The 23,882-nt window shown below is 32.5% G+C and overlaps 6 protein-coding genes across 8 annotated transcripts; all 6 read right to left on the bottom strand.

Annotated features, from left to right (window-relative positions):
• Positions 1 to 3,531: 3,531 nt before the first annotated feature.
• On the bottom strand, positions 3,532 to 4,701 carry LOC124916406 (transcription termination factor MTERF15, mitochondrial-like). The gene has a single exon (XM_047457118.1). It carries the CDS (start codon positions 4,699 to 4,701, stop codon positions 3,532 to 3,534), a length of 1,170 nt encoding a protein of 389 aa, XP_047313074.1.
• Positions 4,702 to 5,436: 735 nt separating this feature from the next.
• On the bottom strand, positions 5,437 to 6,796 carry LOC124915112. The gene is made up of 4 exons (XM_047455770.1): positions 6,511 to 6,796; positions 6,318 to 6,446; positions 5,983 to 6,231; positions 5,437 to 5,886 (listed from the first exon to the last, which is right to left on the bottom strand). The coding sequence occupies exons 1-4, from the start codon at positions 6,583 to 6,585 to the stop codon at positions 5,623 to 5,625; spliced, it is 717 nt and encodes a 238-aa protein (XP_047311726.1). The 5' UTR covers positions 6,586 to 6,796; the 3' UTR covers positions 5,437 to 5,622.
• A 630-nt stretch (positions 6,797 to 7,426) lies between these two features.
• On the bottom strand, positions 7,427 to 8,460 carry LOC124916807. The gene is made up of 4 exons (XM_047457574.1): positions 8,365 to 8,460; positions 8,107 to 8,292; positions 7,788 to 8,033; positions 7,427 to 7,691 (listed from the first exon to the last, which is right to left on the bottom strand). Exons 1-4 carry the CDS (start codon positions 8,434 to 8,436, stop codon positions 7,452 to 7,454), a joined length of 744 nt encoding a protein of 247 aa, XP_047313530.1. The 5' UTR covers positions 8,437 to 8,460; the 3' UTR covers positions 7,427 to 7,451.
• A 261-nt stretch (positions 8,461 to 8,721) lies between these two features.
• LOC124914842 (E3 ubiquitin-protein ligase MIEL1-like) lies at positions 8,722 to 10,815 on the bottom strand. Its single transcript, XM_047455455.1, has 12 exons — positions 10,655 to 10,815; positions 10,469 to 10,556; positions 10,319 to 10,375; positions 10,208 to 10,240; positions 10,033 to 10,110; positions 9,905 to 9,948; positions 9,773 to 9,813; positions 9,612 to 9,694; positions 9,438 to 9,529; positions 9,283 to 9,352; positions 9,163 to 9,204; positions 8,722 to 9,094 (listed from the first exon to the last, which is right to left on the bottom strand). The coding sequence occupies exons 1-12, from the start codon at positions 10,702 to 10,704 to the stop codon at positions 8,969 to 8,971; spliced, it is 804 nt and encodes a 267-aa protein (XP_047311411.1). The 5' UTR covers positions 10,705 to 10,815; the 3' UTR covers positions 8,722 to 8,968.
• Positions 10,816 to 11,413: 598 nt separating this feature from the next.
• LOC124916405 (lipase-like) lies at positions 11,414 to 13,541 on the bottom strand. The gene is made up of 8 exons (XM_047457117.1): positions 13,338 to 13,541; positions 12,903 to 12,968; positions 12,764 to 12,811; positions 12,601 to 12,668; positions 12,465 to 12,537; positions 12,025 to 12,381; positions 11,859 to 11,947; positions 11,414 to 11,759 (listed from the first exon to the last, which is right to left on the bottom strand). Exons 1-8 carry the CDS (start codon positions 13,539 to 13,541, stop codon positions 11,579 to 11,581), a joined length of 1,086 nt encoding a protein of 361 aa, XP_047313073.1. The 3' UTR covers positions 11,414 to 11,578.
• A 3,913-nt stretch (positions 13,542 to 17,454) lies between these two features.
• LOC124914457 (probable feruloyl esterase A) lies at positions 17,455 to 20,591 on the bottom strand. 3 transcript variants are annotated; one of them, XM_047455010.1, is made up of 12 exons: positions 20,406 to 20,591; positions 20,133 to 20,318; positions 19,974 to 20,043; positions 19,650 to 19,750; positions 19,410 to 19,475; positions 19,095 to 19,142; positions 18,931 to 18,998; positions 18,738 to 18,810; positions 18,457 to 18,618; positions 18,115 to 18,309; positions 17,949 to 18,037; positions 17,457 to 17,867 (listed from the first exon to the last, which is right to left on the bottom strand). In XM_047455010.1, exons 3-12 carry the CDS (start codon positions 20,038 to 20,040, stop codon positions 17,654 to 17,656), a joined length of 1,083 nt encoding a protein of 360 aa, XP_047310966.1. In that variant the 5' UTR covers positions 20,041 to 20,043; positions 20,133 to 20,318; positions 20,406 to 20,591; the 3' UTR covers positions 17,457 to 17,653. The 3 variants fall into 3 exon arrangements, with proteins under 3 accessions (XP_047310969.1, XP_047310966.1, XP_047310967.1); XM_047455011.1 differs by lacking the exon at positions 20,406 to 20,591 and adding an exon at positions 20,319 to 20,362 and having other exon boundaries at positions 20,133 to 20,199; XM_047455013.1 differs by lacking the exon at positions 20,406 to 20,591 and having other exon boundaries at positions 17,455 to 17,867; positions 20,133 to 20,236.
• Positions 20,592 to 23,882: the final 3,291 nt, after the last annotated feature.

Here is a 23,882-nt window from a genome sequence, read left to right as displayed (position 1 = left end):
GAAGATGGAAGTTCTTCGAGGCAGACTTAAAGACGGGTTATACTATATTTCTCCATCAACAATCCCTAAACATGCTCTTACAACCTCTCGAGCTTCAGCGTCTACTTGGCATCATCGTTTTGGACACCCTTGTGCTGCCACCACATCTTATGTTATTTCTCATTTTCAGTTACCTATGTTAGGAAACAAGAACTTTAATGTTTGTGAAGAATGTCAGATTGGAAAAGCTCACAAATTACCTTTTCCAATTTCTATATCAAAAACTTTTGCTCCACTTGATTTAATTCATTCTGATGTTTGGGGACCGGCTCCCGTTTTCTCTACAAATGGTTTTCGTTATATGGTTATTTTTGTTGATGATTATAGTCGGTATACGTGGTTATACCCACTTCAAAAGAAATCGGATGTGTTATCTATATTTGTGAAATTTAAGGCACTTGTTGAAAACCAATTCAACCGGAGTATAAAAATGCTTCAGACTGATTGGGGTGGAGAATATCGTAATCTTGGCTCATTGACAGAACTTCATGGTATACAGCACCGACTCTCGTGCCCATATACGAGCGAACAAAATGGAGTTGCTGAACGGAAATTACGGCATATCACTGAGATTAGCCTCACCTTAAGGGCACATGCATCAGTACCTCCTCAATATTGGGATGATGCGTCTCTCACTGCAATATATCTTATCAACCGACAACCATCACCTTCTTTAGATCATCGCTCTCCATATGAAATATTATTTCGGTGTGTGCCTGACTATATTTCTTTGAAGACTTTTGGGTGTGCTTGTTACCCTCTTATAAGACCCTACAACCAACACAAGATAGATTTTCGGTCCACCCGATGTATTTTTCTTGGGTATAGCTCGGTTCACAAAGGCTATAAATGTCTCCACCTACCAACCGGTCGTATATACATCTCTCGACATGTTACCTTCAATGAACAAATATTTCCCTTTTCTACAATATCACCTTCGGCACCTACTCACACAACCCAACAACCATCGTTATCTATCCTCACATATTCTGTTCCATCTACAACCTCAACCGTTATTACTGCACAACCAACCACACCTACCACACCTACCACACCTACCACATCTATCCCTCCTAATAATCCAATTAATCCAATCACTACCCCACCTCAATCTTTTTCTAACTCATCTACTCCTACATTGGTTGAATCCACACCTATTCCTAGAAATCCTCTTCCTCGTACTTCACCTGTTCGTGCCCCTACATGCTCCATTCATCCCATGGTCACTCGAGCCAAAAACCGGATTCATTCCTTAAATATTAACTTTGCCTTTAGTGTTGAACCTACATGTGTTTCATCGGCTAATAAAGACCCTGCTTGGAGGGCTGCCATGACATCTGAGTATAATTCACTACTACAGAACAACACATGGACTCTTGTTCCGCGAACTCAGGCTCGCAATGTGGTTGGATGCAAATGGGTTTTTAAACTTAAACGGAAAATTGATGGGTCAATTGAACGACACAAAGCACGACTTGTTGCAAAAGGTTTTCATCAACAATCTGGAATTGATTATGAGGAAACCTTTAGTCCGGTTGTCAAACCAACTACTATCCGAACCATTCTCTCACTCGCTGTTACACGACAGTGGCCTATCCACCAACTTGATGTGAGTAATGCTTTTCTTCATGGCACATTACTTGAAGAAGTTTATATGGCTCAACCGCCTGGATTTATACATCCTGATTTTCCACATCATGTATGTCGTCTACAAAAGGCCATTTATGGACTAAAGCAAGCCCCGCGTACTTGGCACTCCACATTATGTAAGGCTTTATTATCCATTGGCTTTATTGAATCCAAATCCGATACATCGCTTTTTATTTATCACAAAGGCGATATTTTGGCTTATCTACTAGTTTATGTGGATGATATTATATTTACGGGAAACTCTTCACCCCATCTTATGTCTACGATATCTAAATTGTGTAAACTATTTCCTATTAAAGACATGGGTGATATTCATTATTTTCTTGGAGTTGAAGCTACTCGAACTCCCACCGGTTTGTTTCTTAGTCAAGTTAATTATATTTCCACAATCCTTAAGAGAGCTAATATGGTGGATGCAAAGCCACTTCACACTGGGTCTTCTCTTTCCAAACATGATGGTGAACCCTTGAGTGACCCACTTCTCTATCGAAGCATTGTTGGCGCTCTTCAATATCTTACTCTCACACGTCCTGAGCTCGCCTTTGCAGTTAATCGAGCGTGTCAGTTTATGCACTCTCCCACCACTACTCATTGGGCAGCTGTAAAACGAATATTACGTTATCTTCGGCATACACCGTATCATGGATTACAAATTCGGTCATCGTCACAACTTTCTCTTACAGCATATTCTGATGCTGATTGGGCCGGATGTCCTGATGATCGTCGATCCACCACTGGATATTGTGTATTTCTTGGAGACAATCTCATTTCCTGAAATTCCAAAAAGCAACAGGTTGTTGCTCGTTCTAGTACAGAGTCTGAATATCGTGCCTTGGCTCATGCTACTGCTGAACTTTGTTGGCTCCAATCTCTTCTAGGAGAACTTCACGTCACTCTGAATCGTCCTCCTATTCTATGGTGTGACAACATTGGTGCTGCATTTCTCTCTGCAAACCCTGTCTTTCATGCTCGTACCAAACACATTGAGATTGATTTTCATTTTGTTCGTGAACGTGTTGCTCGTAAGACACTTATCATTCAATACATATCAACTCGTGATCAGATTGCAGATATCCTTACTAAAGGTCTTTCATCTAAATGCTTTTCACTTTTTCGTGACAAGCTCACAGTCTGTGCAACACCGTTTCGCTTGCGGGAGGATGTTAAACAACAAAACTCTTCATCGGTATCAACAACAGAAATTAATCACAAGAGTTAATTTATCTGTAGTTACTTACTTGAGTATATCAAAGGTCGCATTGATTAATGTATGTATATTTATTGATCATTATATTATGTATTTAATCATGTATTGTAACCACACATTCTCATCAAGCAAAATAGCCAAAATTTATTTACGGCTAAAATAATTCTATCTATATTTTATTTCTTTCTCCGTATAATCTTCAAACTCAAGTCCCGCCTTGTATTTTCCGAGTTTTCATTCTTCCGGAAAGATGCACAAGTTTAATGTAACACTACTGTTTAGTAGTTAAGTTAGGTAATCCCATTCTGAGGTTAAACATAGTATTAGCTTGATTGGTAGCATTGTTAGGTGAAACTAATAAGCAATTAACTTTTTGACTATAAAAGGATAACCGTTTTTTTCTAATCATGTATGATCTTCTTGTTGTTGATGTACTTTTAAGTAAAAGCAACCTTCTTTAACTGATTATCAATTTCTTTTTCAAACTTGATAAGAATAAGATGACACATTAACTGTAAAAAATGACACAATTTCATAGAAAAAAACACAAAAAATCTAAATAAAACTTAATGAAATACTCTTGTTCCATGTGAAAATCTAATGGTTGTAAAGCAAAAACTCCTTGTAAAGTGAAGTCACCCAGTGATGAATCTGGGAATTTCAGAAAATTGAATTTTGCCATGAAAAACATTGACTAATTCAGGAACATCTTCCTCGTACTTGTCAATAAACCTGTTTACAAAGGCCTTGTCTGTAGGTGTCAACACATAGGAAATTGCAAAATCTTTCTCCAACAATCCTTTCAACATCAGAACTTTCACAACCGAACATCTAGGAATTACCCTTTTCTCCATACTGAATAGAAGAACTGTCGGACACCTTGATATCTCTACCGGATTTACCCCCACTTTGTTCACCAAAAATTCCATCTTTCTGCTTATGTTCTTCTCTGATATCCCCATACAAAGTGGATTCTTCTTGAAAGCCATTTGAAACATGTTTTCAGACCATCCATACTTTGAATAAGTTCTAACCTTATTTTCCCATTTGTCCTTACTCAATTGAGATAAGATTCGCAATGCATCGCAAAAAGATACTTTCTTGGTATCGAATCCCATTCGAATAACCTCGTTAACTTTCTCTACGAAAAGATCGGGTTTCCTCAGAAGTACTGCAGTTGAATTCGAAACAAGATTTACCCAATTGGATTTTGGTACATCATGTTCATTCAGAAGTGCAATATTGGTTGCAAGAATTTTGATACTGTCTTTGCGAGTTGCCCATGCTGCTCCTTTAATTGTTCCTGCGATTTTCAAATCATCTAATCCAAATTCGTCTTTAAGGAATTCATGAAAAGGGAGAAGACGTTTCTCGACGCTCATTTTCAGCACATTTGGATTGGAAGACAAGAAAGATGGGAGTTTTATACTTGATACTCCTAATGAAGTAAAGAAATTTAATTTGGGTAAAATGGTTTTCTCGGTCCAATTGAAAAGCTCAGGACATGTCTTGACGAGTTTGAGGATATGGGTGTCTGTAAATCCATGGCTTCTAAGAAGTACAGTGACGGAATTTGGTAGGTTTTCTGATTGGAATTGTACCTTTCGAGATATAGATTGAGCTTCTTTTGAAGATAACCCAAAATTTGACATTAGATAAGACTCTGTAAATGATTGTTTTGAATCACTGTTACATTGCTCAGTTGAGTATGATGCTGAAAAAACCCTAACCCTAACCCTAATCTGTGTAACGAAGATTCCATGCCCATTTACTAGCTTTTTACATAAAGCCCACATAGACCCCATGGATTAGCAGAGGCTGAACAAGGAAACTAACCGGAATCAAGCAGCCGTCTTCCTTTCTTCTTCTTCCCCGATGGTTCTTCTTCTGGTTGATCTGTGAGGACGAAGATGAAACAAACCAACACTTTGATATTAGAACAAGTAAAAGAAGAAACATATAGAGAGAGAAATACAAGTTCTTTATGGAGAAGGGGAGAGAGGCGGGCTCGAATGAAAAGAGTTCTCAGCTCTGTAAAGAACAAATTTTTTTATATTTCTTGAGCTAAGAATGGAATCCTTTCTTTTATCTTTTATGGGTTTTTTATAATGAATAAAAAAAAAGACTTGTTATAAAAAAACACAATAATGAAACAAAAACATAATTTTAATGAGGATTAGTTGAAGCTACCTGCCCACCAATTGTCTTATATTCATACTGACCAAACAAATTGTAATAGACTAAGTCAACTTGTTTCTTAATAATATAATGTTTATGTTTGAGAACAACCTTATAAAACAGAGAAGAAGAAGAACTATAATTCTCAACTCACAATCATCAGCAATTTGCCATGGGAAAGATGTGCTGTTCTTCGGAATCAGACGACGGTCTAAGTATAGACCTGTCCGGCTTCCTCATGGCCCTTGTCATCGCCTTAGTCTTCCTCTTAACCTGCATCAAGCCACAACAACAGCCAAGAAGAAGGGCTATACTCTTTTGTTAAAGATTCAAAATTTCTAATGCAAAAGGTATTTTCTTGATATACCCAAATCATTCATCATGTATATTATTATCAATCAATCAATTTACAAGACAAATACGGTTTCATTTCAAGTTTTCTGTACACGCAAGCAATTTCAAGTTCAATGAAAGAAATGAATGACTGAATGAGAATATACATACACACACAAATTTACAATTTATTCAATATTATTAAGTTGTTCATATTAGTATGTTGCCCAAGATGAAACTGGAATGAGTTTAGTAACTGAAATCTGTACACGCATGACTTCATGAAGAGCACCACGGTGAAGAACTCTCATAACTTCATCTTCTCCACCCTTTATGAGATCCTTCAATGAGATCTGACGAAACCGAGATTCATCATGCATACGAAATCCATAAAACCATCTCCCAAGCTTCCACCATCGAACACAAACTTCCCTGTCTGGAATCTTGGTGCACCTAAGCGCTTCAATCACATCCTCAACCTACCATCAACAACAGCAATTCAAACGATTAAATTTCAATTGTATTGAATTTCAATTGTATTGAATTTAATTAAACTCTAATGATGAGAAACTTACAGGTACTCCAAGCCAACCAATGCAATAATGTAAACCAACCAAATTAAGAATCACATTCATATCTGGTTTGAAAAACAATATCTCCACATCTTTGAATCCAAACCTGAACATCCTCAGGTTCTCAATAGCGGCTAGATAATACCCAACTTCGATTGATTCGTTAGAGAAACATTGATCAACGAACTTAACCACAATTTTTGCTTTTTCAGTCATCTCCATGTGCTTGTTTATGTAAGATCCCTTCCATCCCTTCAATTGTGTCACCAAAATTGAATTAACTCAAAAACCCACAAACCAATTAAGGAAACCAAAAATAATAATCAAACCCGGCATACCTTGAGAGAATCTTGGACGATTTCCTGTGATGGCCATCTATCTCTACATAGACCCAACCACACAGAATCCAAACCGCACAGGTCTCGAAAAGTGCGAGAGCAACTACCTAGAGAAGACACGTCCGGTGCCTGCAAAAAACAGGAACAAGTTAAGAAGACGATGGGTATGTTTCGAATGTAAAAGTTAAGAAACCTGAAGCAAGAAGACGATTTTGTGGGCAATATCATCCGGCAAGGAGGTAAGGAAACATGGGTCCGATTGATTCATCTCTGGTTATGAATTGATGATTAATTATCAATGGAAAAGGAATAAAAATATGAGTTTGTAATTTACATGTGAATCTGGTGCAGAACTGTCAGTAGACTTTCTGTGGTGTTCTTTCTTGCTTGTTAGCAGTGTCTATGTCAATCTTTACTCCACGAATTGATCGGTGTGGTGCCCGTCATTCTTGGAAAACAACAGACGTTACAGATTTGTCCGTTAGCAGAACACAAGAAACAGACAAAGTTATCTGAAACCTCTTCATTATCCTTCTCCCTTCTTCTTTTGACTTCACCCTTTCAAAGAAATAACACTTCTTTTCTTTTCTTATTTTATTTCATTTCCCTAAACTCTTACTATTTCATTTCATAGAAATGGCCTACCATTTTAATAAATTTTTGATTTTGAGTAATTTTGGAAATTCAAACATGTGAAGAAAAAGAACTCCGTAATTTTATCTTCTTTACCTAATACACCTAATACGAAGTCTTTGATAAACGTTTAAATCAACTTTTACCACTAGACTATCTTGATGAATTTTTAAGAATATTGTGATTATTACTCAAGTTTCTAATTTTCTTAAATATAAATTTATGAAATATCTTTTGAGTGAAAAATCAAATATGTCACATTCACATCTTGTTTAAAAATGAATATATGCACCCACTTAGTTGAATCCAGACTCAAGACTTAATACCCAAGTGGTTGATTAGTTCTTAAAAAAGACATTTTTAAATCCAAACTAGAACTGTTGTAGAGTCAATTTTACCCATTTGCATACTTACAAAATAAGGTAATAATTAATAAGTTGAAAAGAATATGATAAATACTAAAACTTCCTAATATATTCATGAATCTAAATAAACCGAAAATCAAATATCTGAACAAGAAGAAAGACGAATAGTTAGCGAGCTGTTTCGAGTTCGAACAAGATCCATAAATAAATCTACTTCACTCAATGCGATATCCTCCAATGACACCCCATGAAAATAAAACTCATTATCAAACCCCTCCAAAATGTCTTGAAAATGTTCTCCATATTTCCACCATCTAGCAATCACATCCCTGTCTATAATCTTGTTGCGGCTAAGTGCTTCAATCAATTCATCACACTGTCAACAACAACAACAATAACAACAAATGATCATCGCAATTCAAATGGAATTGTAGAGTATGAAATGACTCTCAATTAGGAAGATAATACTTACAGGTATTTCAAGACAATCAATGCAGTAATGTAATCCAACCAAATTAATGATCCCACTTAAATTTGGTTTGAAAAAGAATATCTCCACATCTTTGAATTCAAACTCGAATCGCCACAGTTTCTCCATAGTAGTTTGATAATGCTTGACCTTGACAAATTCATTAGAATCATACTTCATAGATCCAATCACAATTTGTGATTGCATACTTATCTCCATGTGTTTGTATATATAAAATTCCTTCCATCCCTTCAAAATACACTACAATTCATTGATTGATCGATTTCTAATTTATCGAAAACAATTGAAAAAGAAGGATTACCTTCAAGACAGCATCATCCGCCGAAATAATCACAGGTAATTCACCATTATTGAGAGATCCTAAAGTGTTTTGGACAATTTCTAGGTTTGGCCATCTATCATTACATAGATCCAACCACACAGAATCCAAACCGCACAGGTTTTTCAACGCTCGACAGCAACTGCTTAGAGAACAAACATCCGAAAACTACAAAAACAAAAACAAAGAAAAGTAATCAACAACGTAAATGATAATCGAAAGAAAAAACCGGCAAGAAACCTGAAGCAAATTCACGATTTTCAGCACAATATCATCCGGCAATGATAAAAGGAAACCCTCCGATTGATTCATCGAAACGGTTTTTTTTGTTCTTTCTCTTTCAGCACCACCATTACTAAGCGACTCATAAACAGATTTTTTTTTTTTGAAAAAAAGTGTTCTTTCTTTAGCCCATTATATAATTGTGGGCCGGGCCGAGCGAGGCAAATGAGTTCAGCCTTGTTTGATTATTGTGAATAAAGAAGAAATAAGGTTACGATTTTAATTAAATAATTATTAAAATTTGATAGCTTGAATAATTATGTATATTGTGCAACCATTTAATTAGAATTGAAAGCAATTGAGGGGCTTGAGGTATGGCTGTTAAAAATAAAAATTGTAATATAGAGAATTTAATAGACATTTACAAATAACATTGGAAATTTCAAAATACTGATACAACAAATTACATTCAAGCTTGGAATAAATATAACAAAGTTCAATTCTATACCAATAATAATAATAATTGGAGTAGTAAAATGCAAACAAGGAATTCTCTCCTCATTAGAGATATGATGTTTTTAAACAACAAAACAAAACAATCTTTGTATGTTTTGTTTTGTAATCATTGGGGAAGGACAGGAGGTTCGATTGTCCTCGTATTGTAGGATTTGCAGTGACCGCATTTGTGCCCGATTATGTGGAACATTACTTGCGTCGTGTCGTTACAATCGTTGCACAAAACCCACACCTAACAACCAAAACATTACTCGCTGCTGTTTCAGCTTTCAATCTAGTCAAAAAAGAAGAAATTAATACCTTTTTATCGCGATAATCATCAGGCATGACAGTTGCTTCAATCTAAGAAAAAGAAGAGTAAAATTGTAAGATAATTCAAATTTCAAAAAAATCTTATAAGCTATGGCACTTTTTAATCACCTCCTCGTCTATCCTTTTCCAGGTTTTTGACATGTCAAGAACCGATTTCGAGCAAATAGGACAGCAGTAACTGCAAAAATCAAACAAAATAAATTTCTAAATTGCCATATGAATGAATGAATGAATTTGAGAGTTTCATTATATCGCTCACTCACTTGTCTCGTTTTATCATCTCCAGATAACATTCGTAATGCATTGTATGCCCACATCTCATTACAGTTGTGTCTTTCAACGAATCAAAGAGATACTGCCAAAAACAAACAGCGAAATTGCATTATTATTATGAATTAATGAAATCTAAACGAGAATGCAATAAAAAAACAACAAACCTCGTAGCATATTGGACAGTGGTGCCTCATTGAATCTTCAACACACGAGTGGTTGCCCAACAATCCCACCGAATAACACGATCCTGTTCATCATTCATTCATTCAATCAATCAAAATTAAAACAAAATTTGTGGTGAAATTTTCAATCAACTGAATAATACCGCATTTTTTGCAGTGGAAATAGTTGTCTCGACCACCAACCCTGTTTGCAAGCAAAATTAACCATACTTTGATAAGAACTTGAACTTTGAATTGAAAGAAAAAATGTGATGATCTTGAAAGAAACATGAAACCTGCAGATTCCACACTCATTGCAATGGAACTGTTCTTTCTCAATCTGCCCATAAAACATAAAATTGGAATTGAAAATCATGAAGCAAACAAACAAAGAAACAAACAAATGATGATCTGAAAGAATTACATCATCATCATAAAACTTGCAGATATCACAGAAGTATTCTCCCATTCTAACTCCACAGTTGGTGCAGACATGGGCGACCTGTATCAATCAACATACATGTAGGTTTGTTTAGACATCAGAATTGAATTGAATTGGTCATAATTCAAAGCAGAAGAACATTCAACATAATATATACCGGCTGCTCTGTATCACAGACTGAACAAATGATCTGAAACAAAAAAGGAAAACGGATGAACAGTAGTCAAAATCAATCTGAATCTAGATTTTCATTAAAAAAATAGCATACACGGTCGACGTCATATCTGTTAACTTCATGGCGATCGGCGTAGTACTTCAACAGACTCTGAGATTCCATTGAAGAGAAAAGTGAATGATCAGTTGTTGGGTAGAATTAGAAATCAAAAGTAAGTAAGAATGAATTGAGGGAGACAACTACCGCTTCTTCATTGTGACAGTGGCGACAATCGTAAACTTCGTTACAACAGGGAGCTCTAATCCTGCATCTCCTTCTATAATGCTTGCAGCTACAAAAAACAAAACAAAACCCATGGTTTCAAAACTTAAAAAGATCAAAGCTTGAAAGTGGGATAATAGAAATAGGATAATAGAAGAGAAGAGATACCCATAACCCATCTTCCCAAAATCAAGACGTTCGTTCTTGGAGGCCTCCATTTACCAGAAAAAAGGAAAGAGGAAGATGGAACTTGATTTGGGGAGATGCAGAAGAAGATATCCAGGAAGGAGTGAAAATAGTGTGTATCAAGTGGGTAGGGTAGAGATGTACTGCTGATCGAATATATATTATATATATTTCTTGATTTTGTAGCCATAATAATAATAATAATGGAAAGAATAAAGAAAGGAAATGGATAAGGTTGGTTGAAATGGGAATGGCTATGAAAGTGAAACATAAAAAAAAATGGATAACTAAAAAGATAAAATTATTAACCCCCACCAAAGAAGCAACCTTTCTTTGGCATTTACACAAACAGTTGGAAGGTATGACCAGACCTAAGTAACTAACCAGAGCTTTCTTTGCTTTTGTCTGCCGCAATTAAATATTACTTTTTTCTTTATTTACTTACAAATTACTGTCAAAACTCAACCCACATACCTTATTATTAAAAATATTCAAACAAGCCAATGACTGAATATATATATTTATTGATTATTTTTCATATGGGTCTTGATACAATAAATGGGATCTTCCCTTTATTTTTATTTTTCTTTTTTATCTTTCTCAAATATCACGCCAAGACCAGAAAAGAGTGGTTAATAGTTATTATTAACTTTATTATAAAATTAACATCTATCTATCTATCTGCCCGTATTTTAAGGCCCACATGTGACTGTTAAATGTTAATGCACCAGTCACAAAGTCACCACCAAAAGAAAACATTATAATTTTGCCATAAAACTTTGTTATGATTAGAATTTCGACACTCCAGTTTTAAATACTTTCATTTTATAGTATAAACGTGAAAAAATAATTATTAGGTCCAACAGCTACATGATGATTAGAGCACTAAATTACTTATAATAAATGCTAAGGATGTATAGGAGAAGAAGGGAGTCTTCGAGATAAGACTAGATTTCCGCGGCTATCTTGATTGGCAAATTGTGCGAAATGAGGATCAACCACAATGTAACATTTGCCTGAATCATAATAAGCCATTTCTTGTCCATAATACGTCAAATGGTCCGCTATACTGTACCCCATCACAGATCTACAATTAATAACATTTAACACCATGCAAAATCATAATTAGTTGATCATTTGAAATCACAAACTTAAACAAGAAAAGAATACCAACTTAATTCATTACCTACTGCAACGAGGGTCTTCACCAGATCCATCGCAGACTTCCTCTTTTGTGTGTACTAAGCAGCCATTATGAACGCTATGAATCCATATCTATCATTTTTTTTTATCAATCCATCATGATCAATCATGGACTTAATTCATTTAACAAAATATGCATGATTGATTACCTCTCTTGGGAAATGATGATATGCTTTACGAGGAAGAAAACGATAGTGTGGAGGAAGATGAGGTACAATATCATGGCCATTGGCTACCCTTATCGTTTGAGGAATAAGTCGACCGTAGTAAGATGCAAACTTGGCATTTCCAATTCGAGGTAATCCAAATGTGATAGCTTGAATGTTCTTAGCTTCACCTCTAATCTTGAGATCCATTGCACAAAATGAAGCCAATGCTCCTCCCAATGAATGACCAGTTACTATAATACTAACGTTTCCATAAACCTTCTTCGCCCTTTTAATAGCATTTAAGACTGCAGGTTGCATTGTTGTATTGTGATAAGAAGAATAAAATCCACGATGCACCTGATCAACCATGCAGAAAATCTAATCAATCATACATTATTTTGGGTTAATAAGGATATATAATTCACTAATATTATGCATACCATGGCACCAGGCATGTCAGGGTAATGTAAATCCAGCCTTTTATAGTATAAATCTGCAACCCAATTCTGTATGCTGTATTTCGAATCTTCAATACATATTATATGTTCTTACTTTCATATTATTTACAAAACCAACCTGTTCCCTTGAGTTCCTCTGAATGCAATAACAAAAGAATTCAAGTTGTTTGCAAACCCAACATATGCCTGCAAAGCAAATCCATAAGCTTTATTTTATTTTCCTTTACCTCCCATTTTAATTGTTTCAACTACTAGATCCATGAAGGACCAATTATATGCACCTGCAGGCAGTGCTCAACATCAATAATCAGCTCAACAATCTCAAATCCCTGCATCCAACAAAGATCATATCTTATAAAATGATTCATTTCATATTAAAAGCTCTCTCCTGGATCAAAAGTCAAGTAGATGCAGCCATACCATGGTCAAGCCATTACATCGTGAACATGTCCAACTAAATAGTTCTGTCGTTTCTTCAAGGTATGCCTGCCGAGAGTGAAAAAAATAATTAATTCCCTAAATAGATTACTTCAATAGAAAGGTAGTCAGTCTCCTGTATGAAATTTCATACTGACACAATTAAAGAAATCAAATGAGATATGGGTTGACTTATCAAATACACAACTTGGTGTCACCTAATTGAAGTTAGCCTGGATAGCTTGTTGATGCATTCTATCAGAAGTACTATTTGCCTATATTTTATCATTTGGTGACTTGAAAAGAAATATACATCTGAAGCATTAAAATTATAATCTAGATGTATATTAGTAGTATTATCCTTCATCCCGAGAATTTGATGGCACAGACTTTGAAATCAATTAATATCGATATTCTTAAGTTGAGAGCATGACTTACTGCAGAAGCATATTGTGCTAATATTTTAGCAAGGGTGTGATTGTAAACACCAGAGAGACCCCTGTCCTTGATCCTGTGTCTTTTATCGCTCGCCTTACAAGCTGCCAAATATTTGAAAGTTATAACATTTCTATGGTGTCCCACCCATGTCGAAAGAAAGTTTACGTCGAAAGATTTTCCAAACATGCAAGAATGGACATTCATTCAGCCAAATGTGGTCAACTTACACTAAGACCTTTTGTTATCACAATTAGCAGACAACAAACAAATACCCGGAGGAATGAAAAAACATATGCTGTTTGACCAGTTAAAAATCTTAGATATGAATTCGACACGGTAAACAAATCCTCAACGATTAAATGTTGAGACATTTAACCAGACAACATTCCCATATAATCATCGACATATGACCTCTTCTCCTAGTTAAATTTCAAATAAGCCTGGTTCCATTTACCAATTATTTCTACCTGCAAATAATTGGGCTCAACCTAGGCATGTCACCAAGGAACATTGCTGCAACTTTAATGTCACAGCAAAGTACAAATTCCCATGACATTTTCATTACAATTGACTCAAAACCTTCTTTCCATATCTAGAATCTAACAATTTTGAATTACCTTTCCTAAGATACAAAAATATCAAAAACAAAGAGTAAAACACTAAATAAAAGTAGAACATTTTCATTTTAAGATACTATTTAATAAGAGTTAACTTGCATAAGGTAATCCTATATATAGATTAAACTATTTCTTTAATGTAATTTGGAATGAAGTAAACTGTATAGTGACTCCAGTACTGCTGATTGCTAAAGATTTGGCCTCATTCATCACTACAGTCTCCAAAAACACAAACATGATTACTAACACTCCATATTCCTTACCTGTACAGATGGATAACGCAAACAAAATGATCAACAACGACGCCTTCATCAGCTGTTTCTTATCCATAATCAGCGAAACAGCAGATGCAAAACTATAAACAAACAAAGAATCATTTTCACAATCTACATAATTAATGGAGACAGTAGGATAAAGCAAGAATTAAACAAGTTCTATCGATTATCAATACGAACCAAATCCAGACTATGAGAATTCGCAATGGAAAGAGAGATGAACTCCAGAGCTCCTCCTTCCCTCCTTCTCTACTACAGTCGTTTCCAGTTTAAATAAATAAATTAGCAAATCACGTAAACAACTTTAAATAATATACTGGAAACAAACAAGGCCCTTCTTTTCATTCTGTTAAGGGTATTTCCGTAATTACGATGGAGCCGTGGCGCGGGAAATGAAGTGTGTGGTAGGTATTTTCGATGTTGAAATGTTGATGACGTGTACTCTGTCCGGATTAGAATGCAGTTGAGGCGTGATGTGTAATGAACTAGTAGTATTTATCATTTGCAAAATAAACTAAATTAAATTAATTTATCTTTTTTTAAGACTTATATTTCTTTTTCTTATATGAATTTGACTTATAATTAGAATTGTGAAATTAGGATTTTTATCGGTATGCATCGTTATTTCGCAAATCTTTTATCAAATTCTATCATTTATGGCATCTTATTATTAACGGGATTTTGTCTTAACAATTTGAAATGTTATTAACTTATAATTTACGTGATATTTATAAATAAATAAATAAAATATATATATATATATATATTTAAAAGATTTCATCGAATTTAGTTTTATTTGTTAAAATTCGGTAGTTAAATAGCACGTAAATAATAAGTTAACGGTGTTCAAAACGGTTAATACAAAATCTCGTTTAGTATAACTTTAACACTAATATGTCATAAATGATAAGGTTTAGAATATGTTTGAATTTCAATTGACCCTTATAAGGATCCTAATTTGACAAATTGGTCAATTTTATTATTTTAGGTGATAATCAAATTGTAAAATTATGGCTTTTTATTGAGTTGGATTTCGAATATTTTCTTTTAAACCTTATAATTTGAAGCTATTTACTATTAAAGTTATACAAAATAAATGAGGTTTTATCTTAATGATTTAAGACATCGTTAACTTATTATTTACGTGACATTTATAAATAAATAAAAAAATTAATGTTTCTAATTTAACTATCGAATTTCAGCAAATTAAGAATTTTGACTATCGAATTTTAAAAAATATGTAATCAAAACCTATAACTCGATAGTTAAATTAGTGACATAAATATTTTATTTATAAATGTCAAGTGGATAATAAGTTAACGACATTTAAAACCGTTAAAGAAAAAATGTCGTTTTTTTTTTTAATTTTAACAAGAAGATTCCAAATTATAAAGTTTAAAAAAAAAAAAATCAAAATCACAATTATACTCAAGAAGGAGCTCCAATTTATTAGTTTGACCAAATTAAAATATGAGTTTCTTACCTTTTAAGATTTTATTACTTAGAGTTATAAAAAATTTAAACGAAATAAAATATTTTTATTATTCACCTGAATAATTTTATTACTGGTATATATATATATATAGTCAACTCAAAATATATTATTAATTAAAATTTAATAAAATAGTTACAGTGGAATAAATATTGTATATGGGTCGTTTTAACCTTACAATAAACATTGGCATAGACGCATAGTAAATACCAATTGGAGGTATTTTGTTGAGGGAGACTGAAGTAGAAAGTTTATTTTTATTTTTATTTTTTAAGAAAAGAGACATTTTATTGAGGTAGATTGAAGTACAAGGTTTAATTTTATTTTGAGAAAAAGAGAGATATTTTATTGAGGTAGATTGAAGTAGAAAGTTTATTTTTATTTTGAGAAAATGAGAGAAGTAAATAGTTATTGTATAGTTGAAGAGTGATAAACCACTTTTGTAATTTTTACACTTGTGCTAAATACTGTATAATAAATATAGGTTTAAAGTCAAACCTTTATTATTTTTTTCTTAATAATTTAGTATTAGGCTTTCTTTTCTTTATTATCTGTCACGCAAAATGAGTGCATGTATAGATTAAAATCTTTTGAGTCTTAAAAATGACTTATTACTATTATTATTATTCTGTGACTGTGACGACTGTTTTTAAAATATAAATAATAATTACATCAAATTTGGAAACAATTCAAACTCATATAAATAATTAGTACTAAAAATTATGTTTTGAATGTGAAGATGCGAAAAAAAAAATAGTGGTTTTAATTTTTTTTCATGCAGAATAATATAGAATAGTTTAAAATATGAAAATAAATAAAACTCTTTATATATATGACGTCATGGGTAGAGAATTAAAAGAATGGAAGCTTGCGTGAGGAGGCAGTTATTAAATTATTTTTACGTTAAAGTTAAGTATACTACTTAATTAAGTATTGTTTGGAATCTAATTAGTTTTTATCTACGTATTACACACAGTATTGATTTTATTTTATTTTTTAATTGTCTATGAATAATAATATGAAAAATAATCTTACAATAAAACATGTCAAACAGATGAAAGGAAAACTTAGAATGTAAATGAGTCCAAACTCAAATATACTACAACCAAATAACATAAAAGAACATTAACATGATTAGAAATGTAAGGTTTAACTTTACGAGTCTATGTGTTGAGTTGAAAACGGATTAACACTCGTATTTTAATTTGGATTTGAACCTAATTCATTATCAAAATTCAAATTTAGCTCATTTCGACAATATTTTAAATAATTATTTGAGTTTGTAAGTAAGAGAATATTTAGTTATTGATTTACATTATTGTGTCATTTGCGTGTTTTCTTATATTGGTTTACGAATTTTATGAATCATATCTCTATGAAGTATGATTAATAAAAAGGAAAATGAAACTTTGTTTCATTAGTTTATCTTAGACCTTTTATTGTTTTTATCATTTATTCTGAATATTAAACAACCAAAATAACAAATGCAAAAAATGAAAATCTAATAATGAAAATCATATGGTTAACAATGAGTTTGTTAGAAGAATAAATTAATTATTGTCAGTTTTCAAGGTGTTATTTTGAATTTTTTTTAAAAAAAAAATCACAAATACCTATTAATGTATTTCCAATAGAATATATAAATTAAAAAGAATAAAGATAGAGGAAGAAGAGTACTAGAGGAGATGAAGCAAAAACAAATTGGCTCATGTGAGTAAATGTTACTTTTTATTTATTAATTTAATTAGATAAATGTACTTTACACAAATGAATATATGAATATTATGTACATTCAAATACATGTTATATATATTTGGAATCCTAAGACTGCTAAGCCATGATGATCTGCTCAACGAATCTAGATCTCACTTATTCATCTTTGGTTACAAGACAAAGAATTGTGTATAACTTAAAAACCATTGGAATTCAAATCTATCTCAAGTCACTTAAACCGCCAATATTGGATTCAAATTTTGAAAAAGGAATAATAGGATCCCTTGAGAATATCAAATTTCCATCACTATCTCGCGTGCTGAATGCATCCAGACCAGGATCAACCACGATCTTGCAAGTCCGTAGATCATAACATCCCATATCCAGCCCATAATATCTCAAATGGTCTGAAATGCTGTGTCCTAGCACAGATCTGTAATCAAAATACCATTTATATGTTCTTATCAACTAATAAAAACACTTCAAATTGAGAACAAGCATCACCACTACTTACTTGCTACAAGAAGGGTCTTCACCCGAAGTATCACATAGCTCCTCAAGTGTGTAAATTAAGCAACCATCATCGATTGAATGAATCCATACCTACACAATGGGGTTCATACACAAGATTTATTATTATTATTACAGACAGACAGACCTATTTGTTTATATATATATACCTCTCTTGGAAAGTGATGATACGTCTTTTGAGAAAAATAGTGATAATATGGAGGTAAATGAGGCACAATATCATGTTCATGTGTGACCCTTATTGTTCTTGGCACACGTTGGCTATAGTGAGCTACAAACGCAGAGTTTCCTATTCTAGGTTGTCCAAATGTCATCACTTGAATATCTGTAGCTACTCCGCTGATCTGAGGATAGGGTTAAATGATTCAATAATGCAATCGGATATGAAGAGCAATTTACAAGTCAATTCATTCAGTCATGATCAAGATTCATTCATCTTTTAAGAATTGGACACTTGAATTACAATGCAGCATTATCAAAATTATGAATACCGTAAGATCCAGTGCGCAAAAGGCAGCCATGGCTCCTCCCATTGAATGGCCTGCAACCACAACATCAATGTTCCCATATAGCTCCTTTGCTCTTTTGATGGCATTTATAACCGCAGGGCGTACAGTTGTATTGTGATAAGCGAAATAAAACCCATGGTGCACCTGAAGCAGCAATAGAATAAATATACATACATTGATTTATACATGTTCTCGTCTTCATCTTCTACCCTTATTGCTTAATATTTGACCAAATGGAAGAAGGGGGGAAAAAGTTTCGATACCATTGCACTAGACATGTCAGGGTAAGGTAAGTCGAGCTGCGTCCAGTATAGATCTTGAACCCAATTCTGTACGCTGTATGCAGGCACCTTCATCCATTAAAAAGTCATTCGTAGACATGACTTGAATGCAGAAAACTAATCAAGTTATGAAAGTAACATTAAATCTACACAACAAAAGTCAAAAGTTAGCAACCTATTCCACTGAGTTCCTCTAAAAGCTACAACAGCAGCATTCAAATTCTTTGCAAATCCTACATATGCCTGCACAGCATATTCATAATAAATATCACAATCTTGGAACAATGCTGTAAGAGTTTATCCTGAAAAGATACAAAAAATGGTGGAAGTGAGATGAACCTGTAAGCAATGCTTAACATCAACGATCAACTCAATAACTTCAAACCCCTGTTCCAAAGTCCAAATGTATAGAGACAGTTACCAAGACCAGCTAGGAATTAAACTAATGATGCAACCCGTGTCTAATTCCCCTAATCCATCTTTTATAAGGCTAAAGCTCTTTTTTATCCCGGACAAACTTCAGAGTAATTTATAAGGAGGTGACGGTATCAGTTCACAAATTAGTCTAACACCTTGTCAAATCTTTTAACACTAACCAAAGAAGCCCTTCGGTGACTGCGTCAAACAAATGAAATACACATTATCATACCATACCTTGGTCAAGCCATTGCATCTCGAACATGTCCATGTAAATAGTGCTGTTAAGTCTGTGAGGTAAACCTGCCATGATTGAAAAGGCTGTCCCTTATTTATTCATTAGACACGTGTAAAAAAGAGATACATTGTGGATTATGAGAAATTGATTATCCATTAGCAGAGTTAGGAGAATTGAGGGGCACATAATTCATGAACAACTAAGCACAATGTTTCTACTGAATCGTGAACAGGACTTACTGCAGACGCATATTCAGCTATTATTGTCGCAAGAGTGTGGTTGTAGACATCGGAGTGATCCGGTTGCTTGATCTTGAGTTTTGGACAGTTGAGTTTAGAAGCTGCAACACATTTCCAAATGAAGAACATGATAGTAACTCTTTTTTTAGGAGAGGGGGTCAGTTGAAGCCAAATTAAGGAAACTTTTAACACATTCAAATGATAAAAACATTGTTTCCTGTTAATCCAAGCCTTTCATCTTTTAATCCAAAACATAATTTCAGTAATGCACAACTTACAGATGTCCTTGTTCAATCAAACAAACAAAAATTGCATAAAAATTACCTCTGCCGGCAGCTAAAATGAAGAAAGTCATAAAAACGACTATCTTGATCCATCTCATCTCCTTCATGATCTGCGAGAAATGCAATATTAAGAGATAGCGCATTGAACAATAATGACCTAATATTCTTCATAAAATAGGAATTAGGAGTAAAAACGCACCGACGAGGTCGGAGAAGAGAAGATAGCATCCGGACGTGAAATTGACGGCGGCGGCGGCGACGGAAGGCTGGTAAATTGAAATGAAATAGATGGAATAATTAGAAAGGAATTTTAAATAGATGATAGATGATAAGTTGTGGAGAGGACGACGAAGGCGACTGATAATAGCAGCTTGGAGAAGAATACCTGGATTGATGACAGAGAGATGGAAACCATTAGAAAACAAAAGGGAGAGGGAAACTTCTGGTTAATTTACATAATACGCTCACTCACTTGAATATAACACCATCACTTTGTCGCCCTACTGGTATTTGCTTGGTACGTTTTGTGCTTGATGGTGATGAAGATGAAGATGATGAAGACGTTTAATATCCTATTGTAATGTATCATCCAGATTAAGATTCCTGACTGCCAAAACTTTACATAGAAGTTGATATATACCTGCCTGCTTGTCTTTGCCATTTACTCTTATTGTTCTACTGTACTATCTTTTCATACCATTTCATGTAGAAGTAGTATTCAAGGATGCCTTTTCAAATAATCCTTCTCTCTTCTTCTTCTTTAAATGTATAAAATAATTCTTCTTTCTTCTTCTTTAAATATATATATATATATATAAAAGTAACATCGGCTTAGACTAAAATATCATGAATTTAAACGGGTTATGGATATGGGATACAATGCTAATTCTCATTTATTTTAAAATATATATATATATATTGTCCTATTTGATTTCGTAATTTGTTACTTTTATAGCTCAAATCACAATATATCATTTTAAATACAAAACTTTTATCAGATATTTGTTTGTGGTATTATTTATTCAAAATAACCACCTTTCTCAAGTGTGCATTAGTATGTTAATTAGTTTAATAGTTGAAGAATTAAGAAAAAAATATAAAAATATAATATAAATAATGAAAAACTAATTCATTAATAAAAATAAATAAAATAATTAATTTATCATATGTAACTCCTATATAAATTTAATGAAAATTAATTTCTTATAAAAAAAATTTAAAAATTGATAAATATTATTGTAAATAAAATTGTAATAAATTATTTAAATATAATTCACCATGAAGATCAGCTTATTTGACTTTTTTTCAGCGCATAAAATAAATGTGTTGGTGACACTTTTTTTAAGACGAAAATGTGTCCGTTGTAAGACACAACCGGATGCCATGTGAAAATTTGTTATTTTTTATTTTTTTGAAAGAAAAAAAATTCGTCTCGCGAATGCCGGTTCCGTCTCGCGACATGGGTAAAATCGAAAGAAAAAAAAACTTTTTATTTTAAAAATAAAAAAGTCAAACAAATGAATTAATAGGTCATTTCGTAGAATTTCCCCCTATACATGTAAGAACTGGATTAATGTTTCAATTGATTTTTCATCGCTTCATGACCAGCTTCAGTAGTGGGATTTCGGCTAAATAAATTTAAAAATCATGGTTACTTGTGTGCTCAAAGTCGTGATTCTATTCTTAAAATCAAGACTATTTAAAAAAACATTGAGGACATTAATTTATGCAATTCACAAGTCAATATGAATATAACAATATTTTATATAATGCCAATAAATAAAAAATTAAGATAAATAGCTAGACACCATCATCATTCATTTGCTACATTTACACCATCAAAACCTTAATCCTCCAGTTATGGAGAATCCTTCTGTCTTTTCCAATTCCTAAGCAGAAAAAATGTTCGCAAACAAAATTATATTAACAAAAATTTACTCCCACCAAATCCAAAATCATCGGTTATGCCTTCCGTTTGCATAAAAGATGAATAATTGGTCATATTCTCCTTCAAAAACTGCATTATGAAAAATATATCTCAAATAAATATACAAATTAATTACAAAACGCAATAATAGTAATAATTAAGAGGAAACAGTAAATACACCAAAAAGACATCATGAATCACTATATCAATTGAAGCAAAACTTAACCTATAAAAATTATTTGTATAGCAAGTAAAAATATCACATTATAATCTAGATGATGATGATTCTAGTTAAGAAATTATCGGTTTTCAAATAGGCTCATTCCATACCAATAGATATAGATGTATTATTTCTCGAGTTTGAGTACTAATCCAACATCACTTCCCTCCGTCTGATCATCGCAACATTATATATAACATCATGATCAGCACTAAGACATAAAAAGAAATACTAAGACAAACAGAAATGACTTTAAACATACTATTGGAAGACTGGTAGCTAACCGTGTAGAAGCAAATGCAACATTTGGTTTTGGTCCCAAAGTAGTCAATAACTTTAGCCGGGGAGATGCTTATTGTAATTTCACTTTTTTGGTCTTTTTAATAAATAAGAGAATAAGTTATTAGGGAAAAGAAGAAAAATATTTAATAATTTTTATATCTTTTTTAAATATATATATTTAACATTTTTAAAATTTTAATAAAGTTTTATATATATAACAAACTTAATATATATATAATAATAAATTTAAATCAATACTGTATATATATATAACATTTTAATAATTTTAAAATGTTACATGTATATATATTTTAATTTAATTATGTATATAATTAAAAAATTAAGATATTTTAATAATTAAAATTTTAAGAGAGAATAATGTTTTTGTATTTTTTATTTAAAAGAATAAATAATTTAATTAAAAAGATTATAAAAATATAAATTGATTATTTATAATGTGATAAGTAAAATGCAAAATTAAAAAGAGAAAAATTGTTAAGCCTATATTTGTAGGGTGACTTGTATAATGTTTTACAAATATATTTATGTGTAACAATTTTTCTCTCTTCAATTTTGTATTGTATATCTCACCTTACAAATAAGTTTAAAAGATAATATTGTTTTTGTGTTTTTTATTAAAAATATTAAATAATTTAATAAAAAATTTGTAAAAAAAGAAATTAATTATTTGTAAAGTGACCTATGAAATACAAAATTAAAGATAGAAAAATTGTTAACCATATATTAGTAGGGTGACATATACAATGTCCTACAAATATATTTATGTTTAACAATTTTTCTCTCTTTAATTTTATATTATATATATAACCTTACAAATATAAAATTTAAACCATCAAATACTAATATTCAAAATATATAATAAAAAATTAAATGAAATAGTTAAAATGGTAATGGAGCTGTTCGGAATCGAAGAATAGAAACTCTGCTATGATTCCTCCGGACATCTGTCACTCCAACAAGATCCCCGATCCCCGAATGATAATTTTTATAATGTATCATCCCGTCCGATCAGAGATGGAATTTATGACCGGCACTCAAAATATACCGTCGCTATTGAAGTATAGCCTCTCGATATGCGACTGCTCTATGGAAGCGAGACACAATTTAATGGAACAGTGTAAAAGTAGGATAAAGGAGAAGGATGGAGAAAGTTACTATAGATAAATAAAATTAAGGCATATAGAGGGACAACATAGAATAGAATGATATAGAAAAGAAATATGGTGATTATTATATAGAGGTGTATGATTAACTTTGTATCTTCTCTCCGTATATTTAAGATACGATTTTATTCAGATACGATTTTTATCTTGTAATTTACCGTAACTTTTTCCTTTTAAAATAATAAGATTATGCTATATTTAAATAAAATTATTATATATAAAGAATGACATTATTGTAATTTTTAAGAATTCGGGGCAGAAATGGAAGTTAATACTTGTCACTACCATCTTCGTCCCGATCTCCTCTTAGCATCTTTTGATTTTTTTCCGATCCGT

The sequence above is a fragment of the Impatiens glandulifera genome, chromosome 9 (assembly GCF_907164915.1).
Source record: "Impatiens glandulifera chromosome 9, dImpGla2.1, whole genome shotgun sequence".
NCBI classification, from domain to species: Eukaryota; Viridiplantae; Streptophyta; class Magnoliopsida; order Ericales; family Balsaminaceae; genus Impatiens; species Impatiens glandulifera.
Note: the sequence above shows the minus strand (reverse complement) of the source record. Positions and strands in the feature narration are given on the sequence as shown.

What these genes read in the sequence shown, in the direction of transcription:
- LOC124915112 (XM_047455770.1), bottom strand. Translation starts at nt 6,585, where the DNA reads ATGAATCAATCGGACCCATGTTTCCTTACCTCCTTGCCGGATGATATT. An exon ending in AAATCGTCTTCTTGCTTCAG is followed by an intron (nt 6,447 to 6,510) that starts GTTTCTTAACTT and finishes TGTTTTTTGCAG; the next exon opens with GCACCGGACGTGTCTTCTCT. An exon ending in TTGGTTGGCTTGGAGTACCT is followed by an intron (nt 5,887 to 5,982) that starts GTAAGTTTCTCA and finishes TGTTGATGGTAG; the next exon opens with GTTGAGGATGTGATTGAAGC.
- LOC124916405 (XM_047457117.1), bottom strand. Translation starts at nt 13,541, where the DNA reads ATGAATGTCCATTCTTGCATGTTTGGAAAATCTTTCGACGTAAACTTT. An exon ending in CTGACATGCCTGGTGCCATG is followed by an intron (nt 12,382 to 12,464) that starts GTATGCATAATA and finishes ATGGTTGATCAG; the next exon opens with GTGCATCGTGGATTTTATTC. An exon ending in ATCATCATTTCCCAAGAGAG is followed by an intron (nt 11,948 to 12,024) that starts GTAATCAATCAT and finishes AAAAAATGATAG; the next exon opens with ATATGGATTCATAGCGTTCA.
- LOC124916807 (XM_047457574.1), bottom strand. Translation starts at nt 8,436, where the DNA reads ATGAATCAATCGGAGGGTTTCCTTTTATCATTGCCGGATGATATTGTG. An exon ending in CGGATGATGCTGTCTTGAAG is followed by an intron (nt 8,034 to 8,106) that starts GTAATCCTTCTT and finishes TGTATTTTGAAG; the next exon opens with GGATGGAAGGAATTTTATAT. An exon ending in TTGATTGTCTTGAAATACCT is followed by an intron (nt 7,692 to 7,787) that starts GTAAGTATTATC and finishes TGTTGTTGACAG; the next exon opens with TGTGATGAATTGATTGAAGC.
- LOC124914457 (XM_047455010.1), bottom strand. Translation starts at nt 20,040, where the DNA reads ATGAAGGAGATGAGATGGATCAAGATAGTCGTTTTTATGACTTTCTTC. An exon ending in CTGACATGTCTAGTGCAATG is followed by an intron (nt 18,619 to 18,737) that starts GTATCGAAACTT and finishes TTGCTGCTTCAG; the next exon opens with GTGCACCATGGGTTTTATTT. An exon ending in ATCATCACTTTCCAAGAGAG is followed by an intron (nt 18,038 to 18,114) that starts GTATATATATAT and finishes CCCATTGTGTAG; the next exon opens with GTATGGATTCATTCAATCGA.
- LOC124914842 (XM_047455455.1), bottom strand. Translation starts at nt 10,704, where the DNA reads ATGGAGGCCTCCAAGAACGAACGTCTTGATTTTGGGAAGATGGGTTAT. An exon ending in GCAAGTTTTATGATGATGAT is followed by an intron (nt 9,949 to 10,032) that starts GTAATTCTTTCA and finishes TTTTATGGGCAG; the next exon opens with ATTGAGAAAGAACAGTTCCA. An exon ending in AATGAGTGTGGAATCTGCAG is followed by an intron (nt 9,814 to 9,904) that starts GTTTCATGTTTC and finishes GCTTGCAAACAG; the next exon opens with GGTTGGTGGTCGAGACAACT.
- LOC124916406 (XM_047457118.1), bottom strand. Translation starts at nt 4,701, where the DNA reads ATGGGGTCTATGTGGGCTTTATGTAAAAAGCTAGTAAATGGGCATGGA.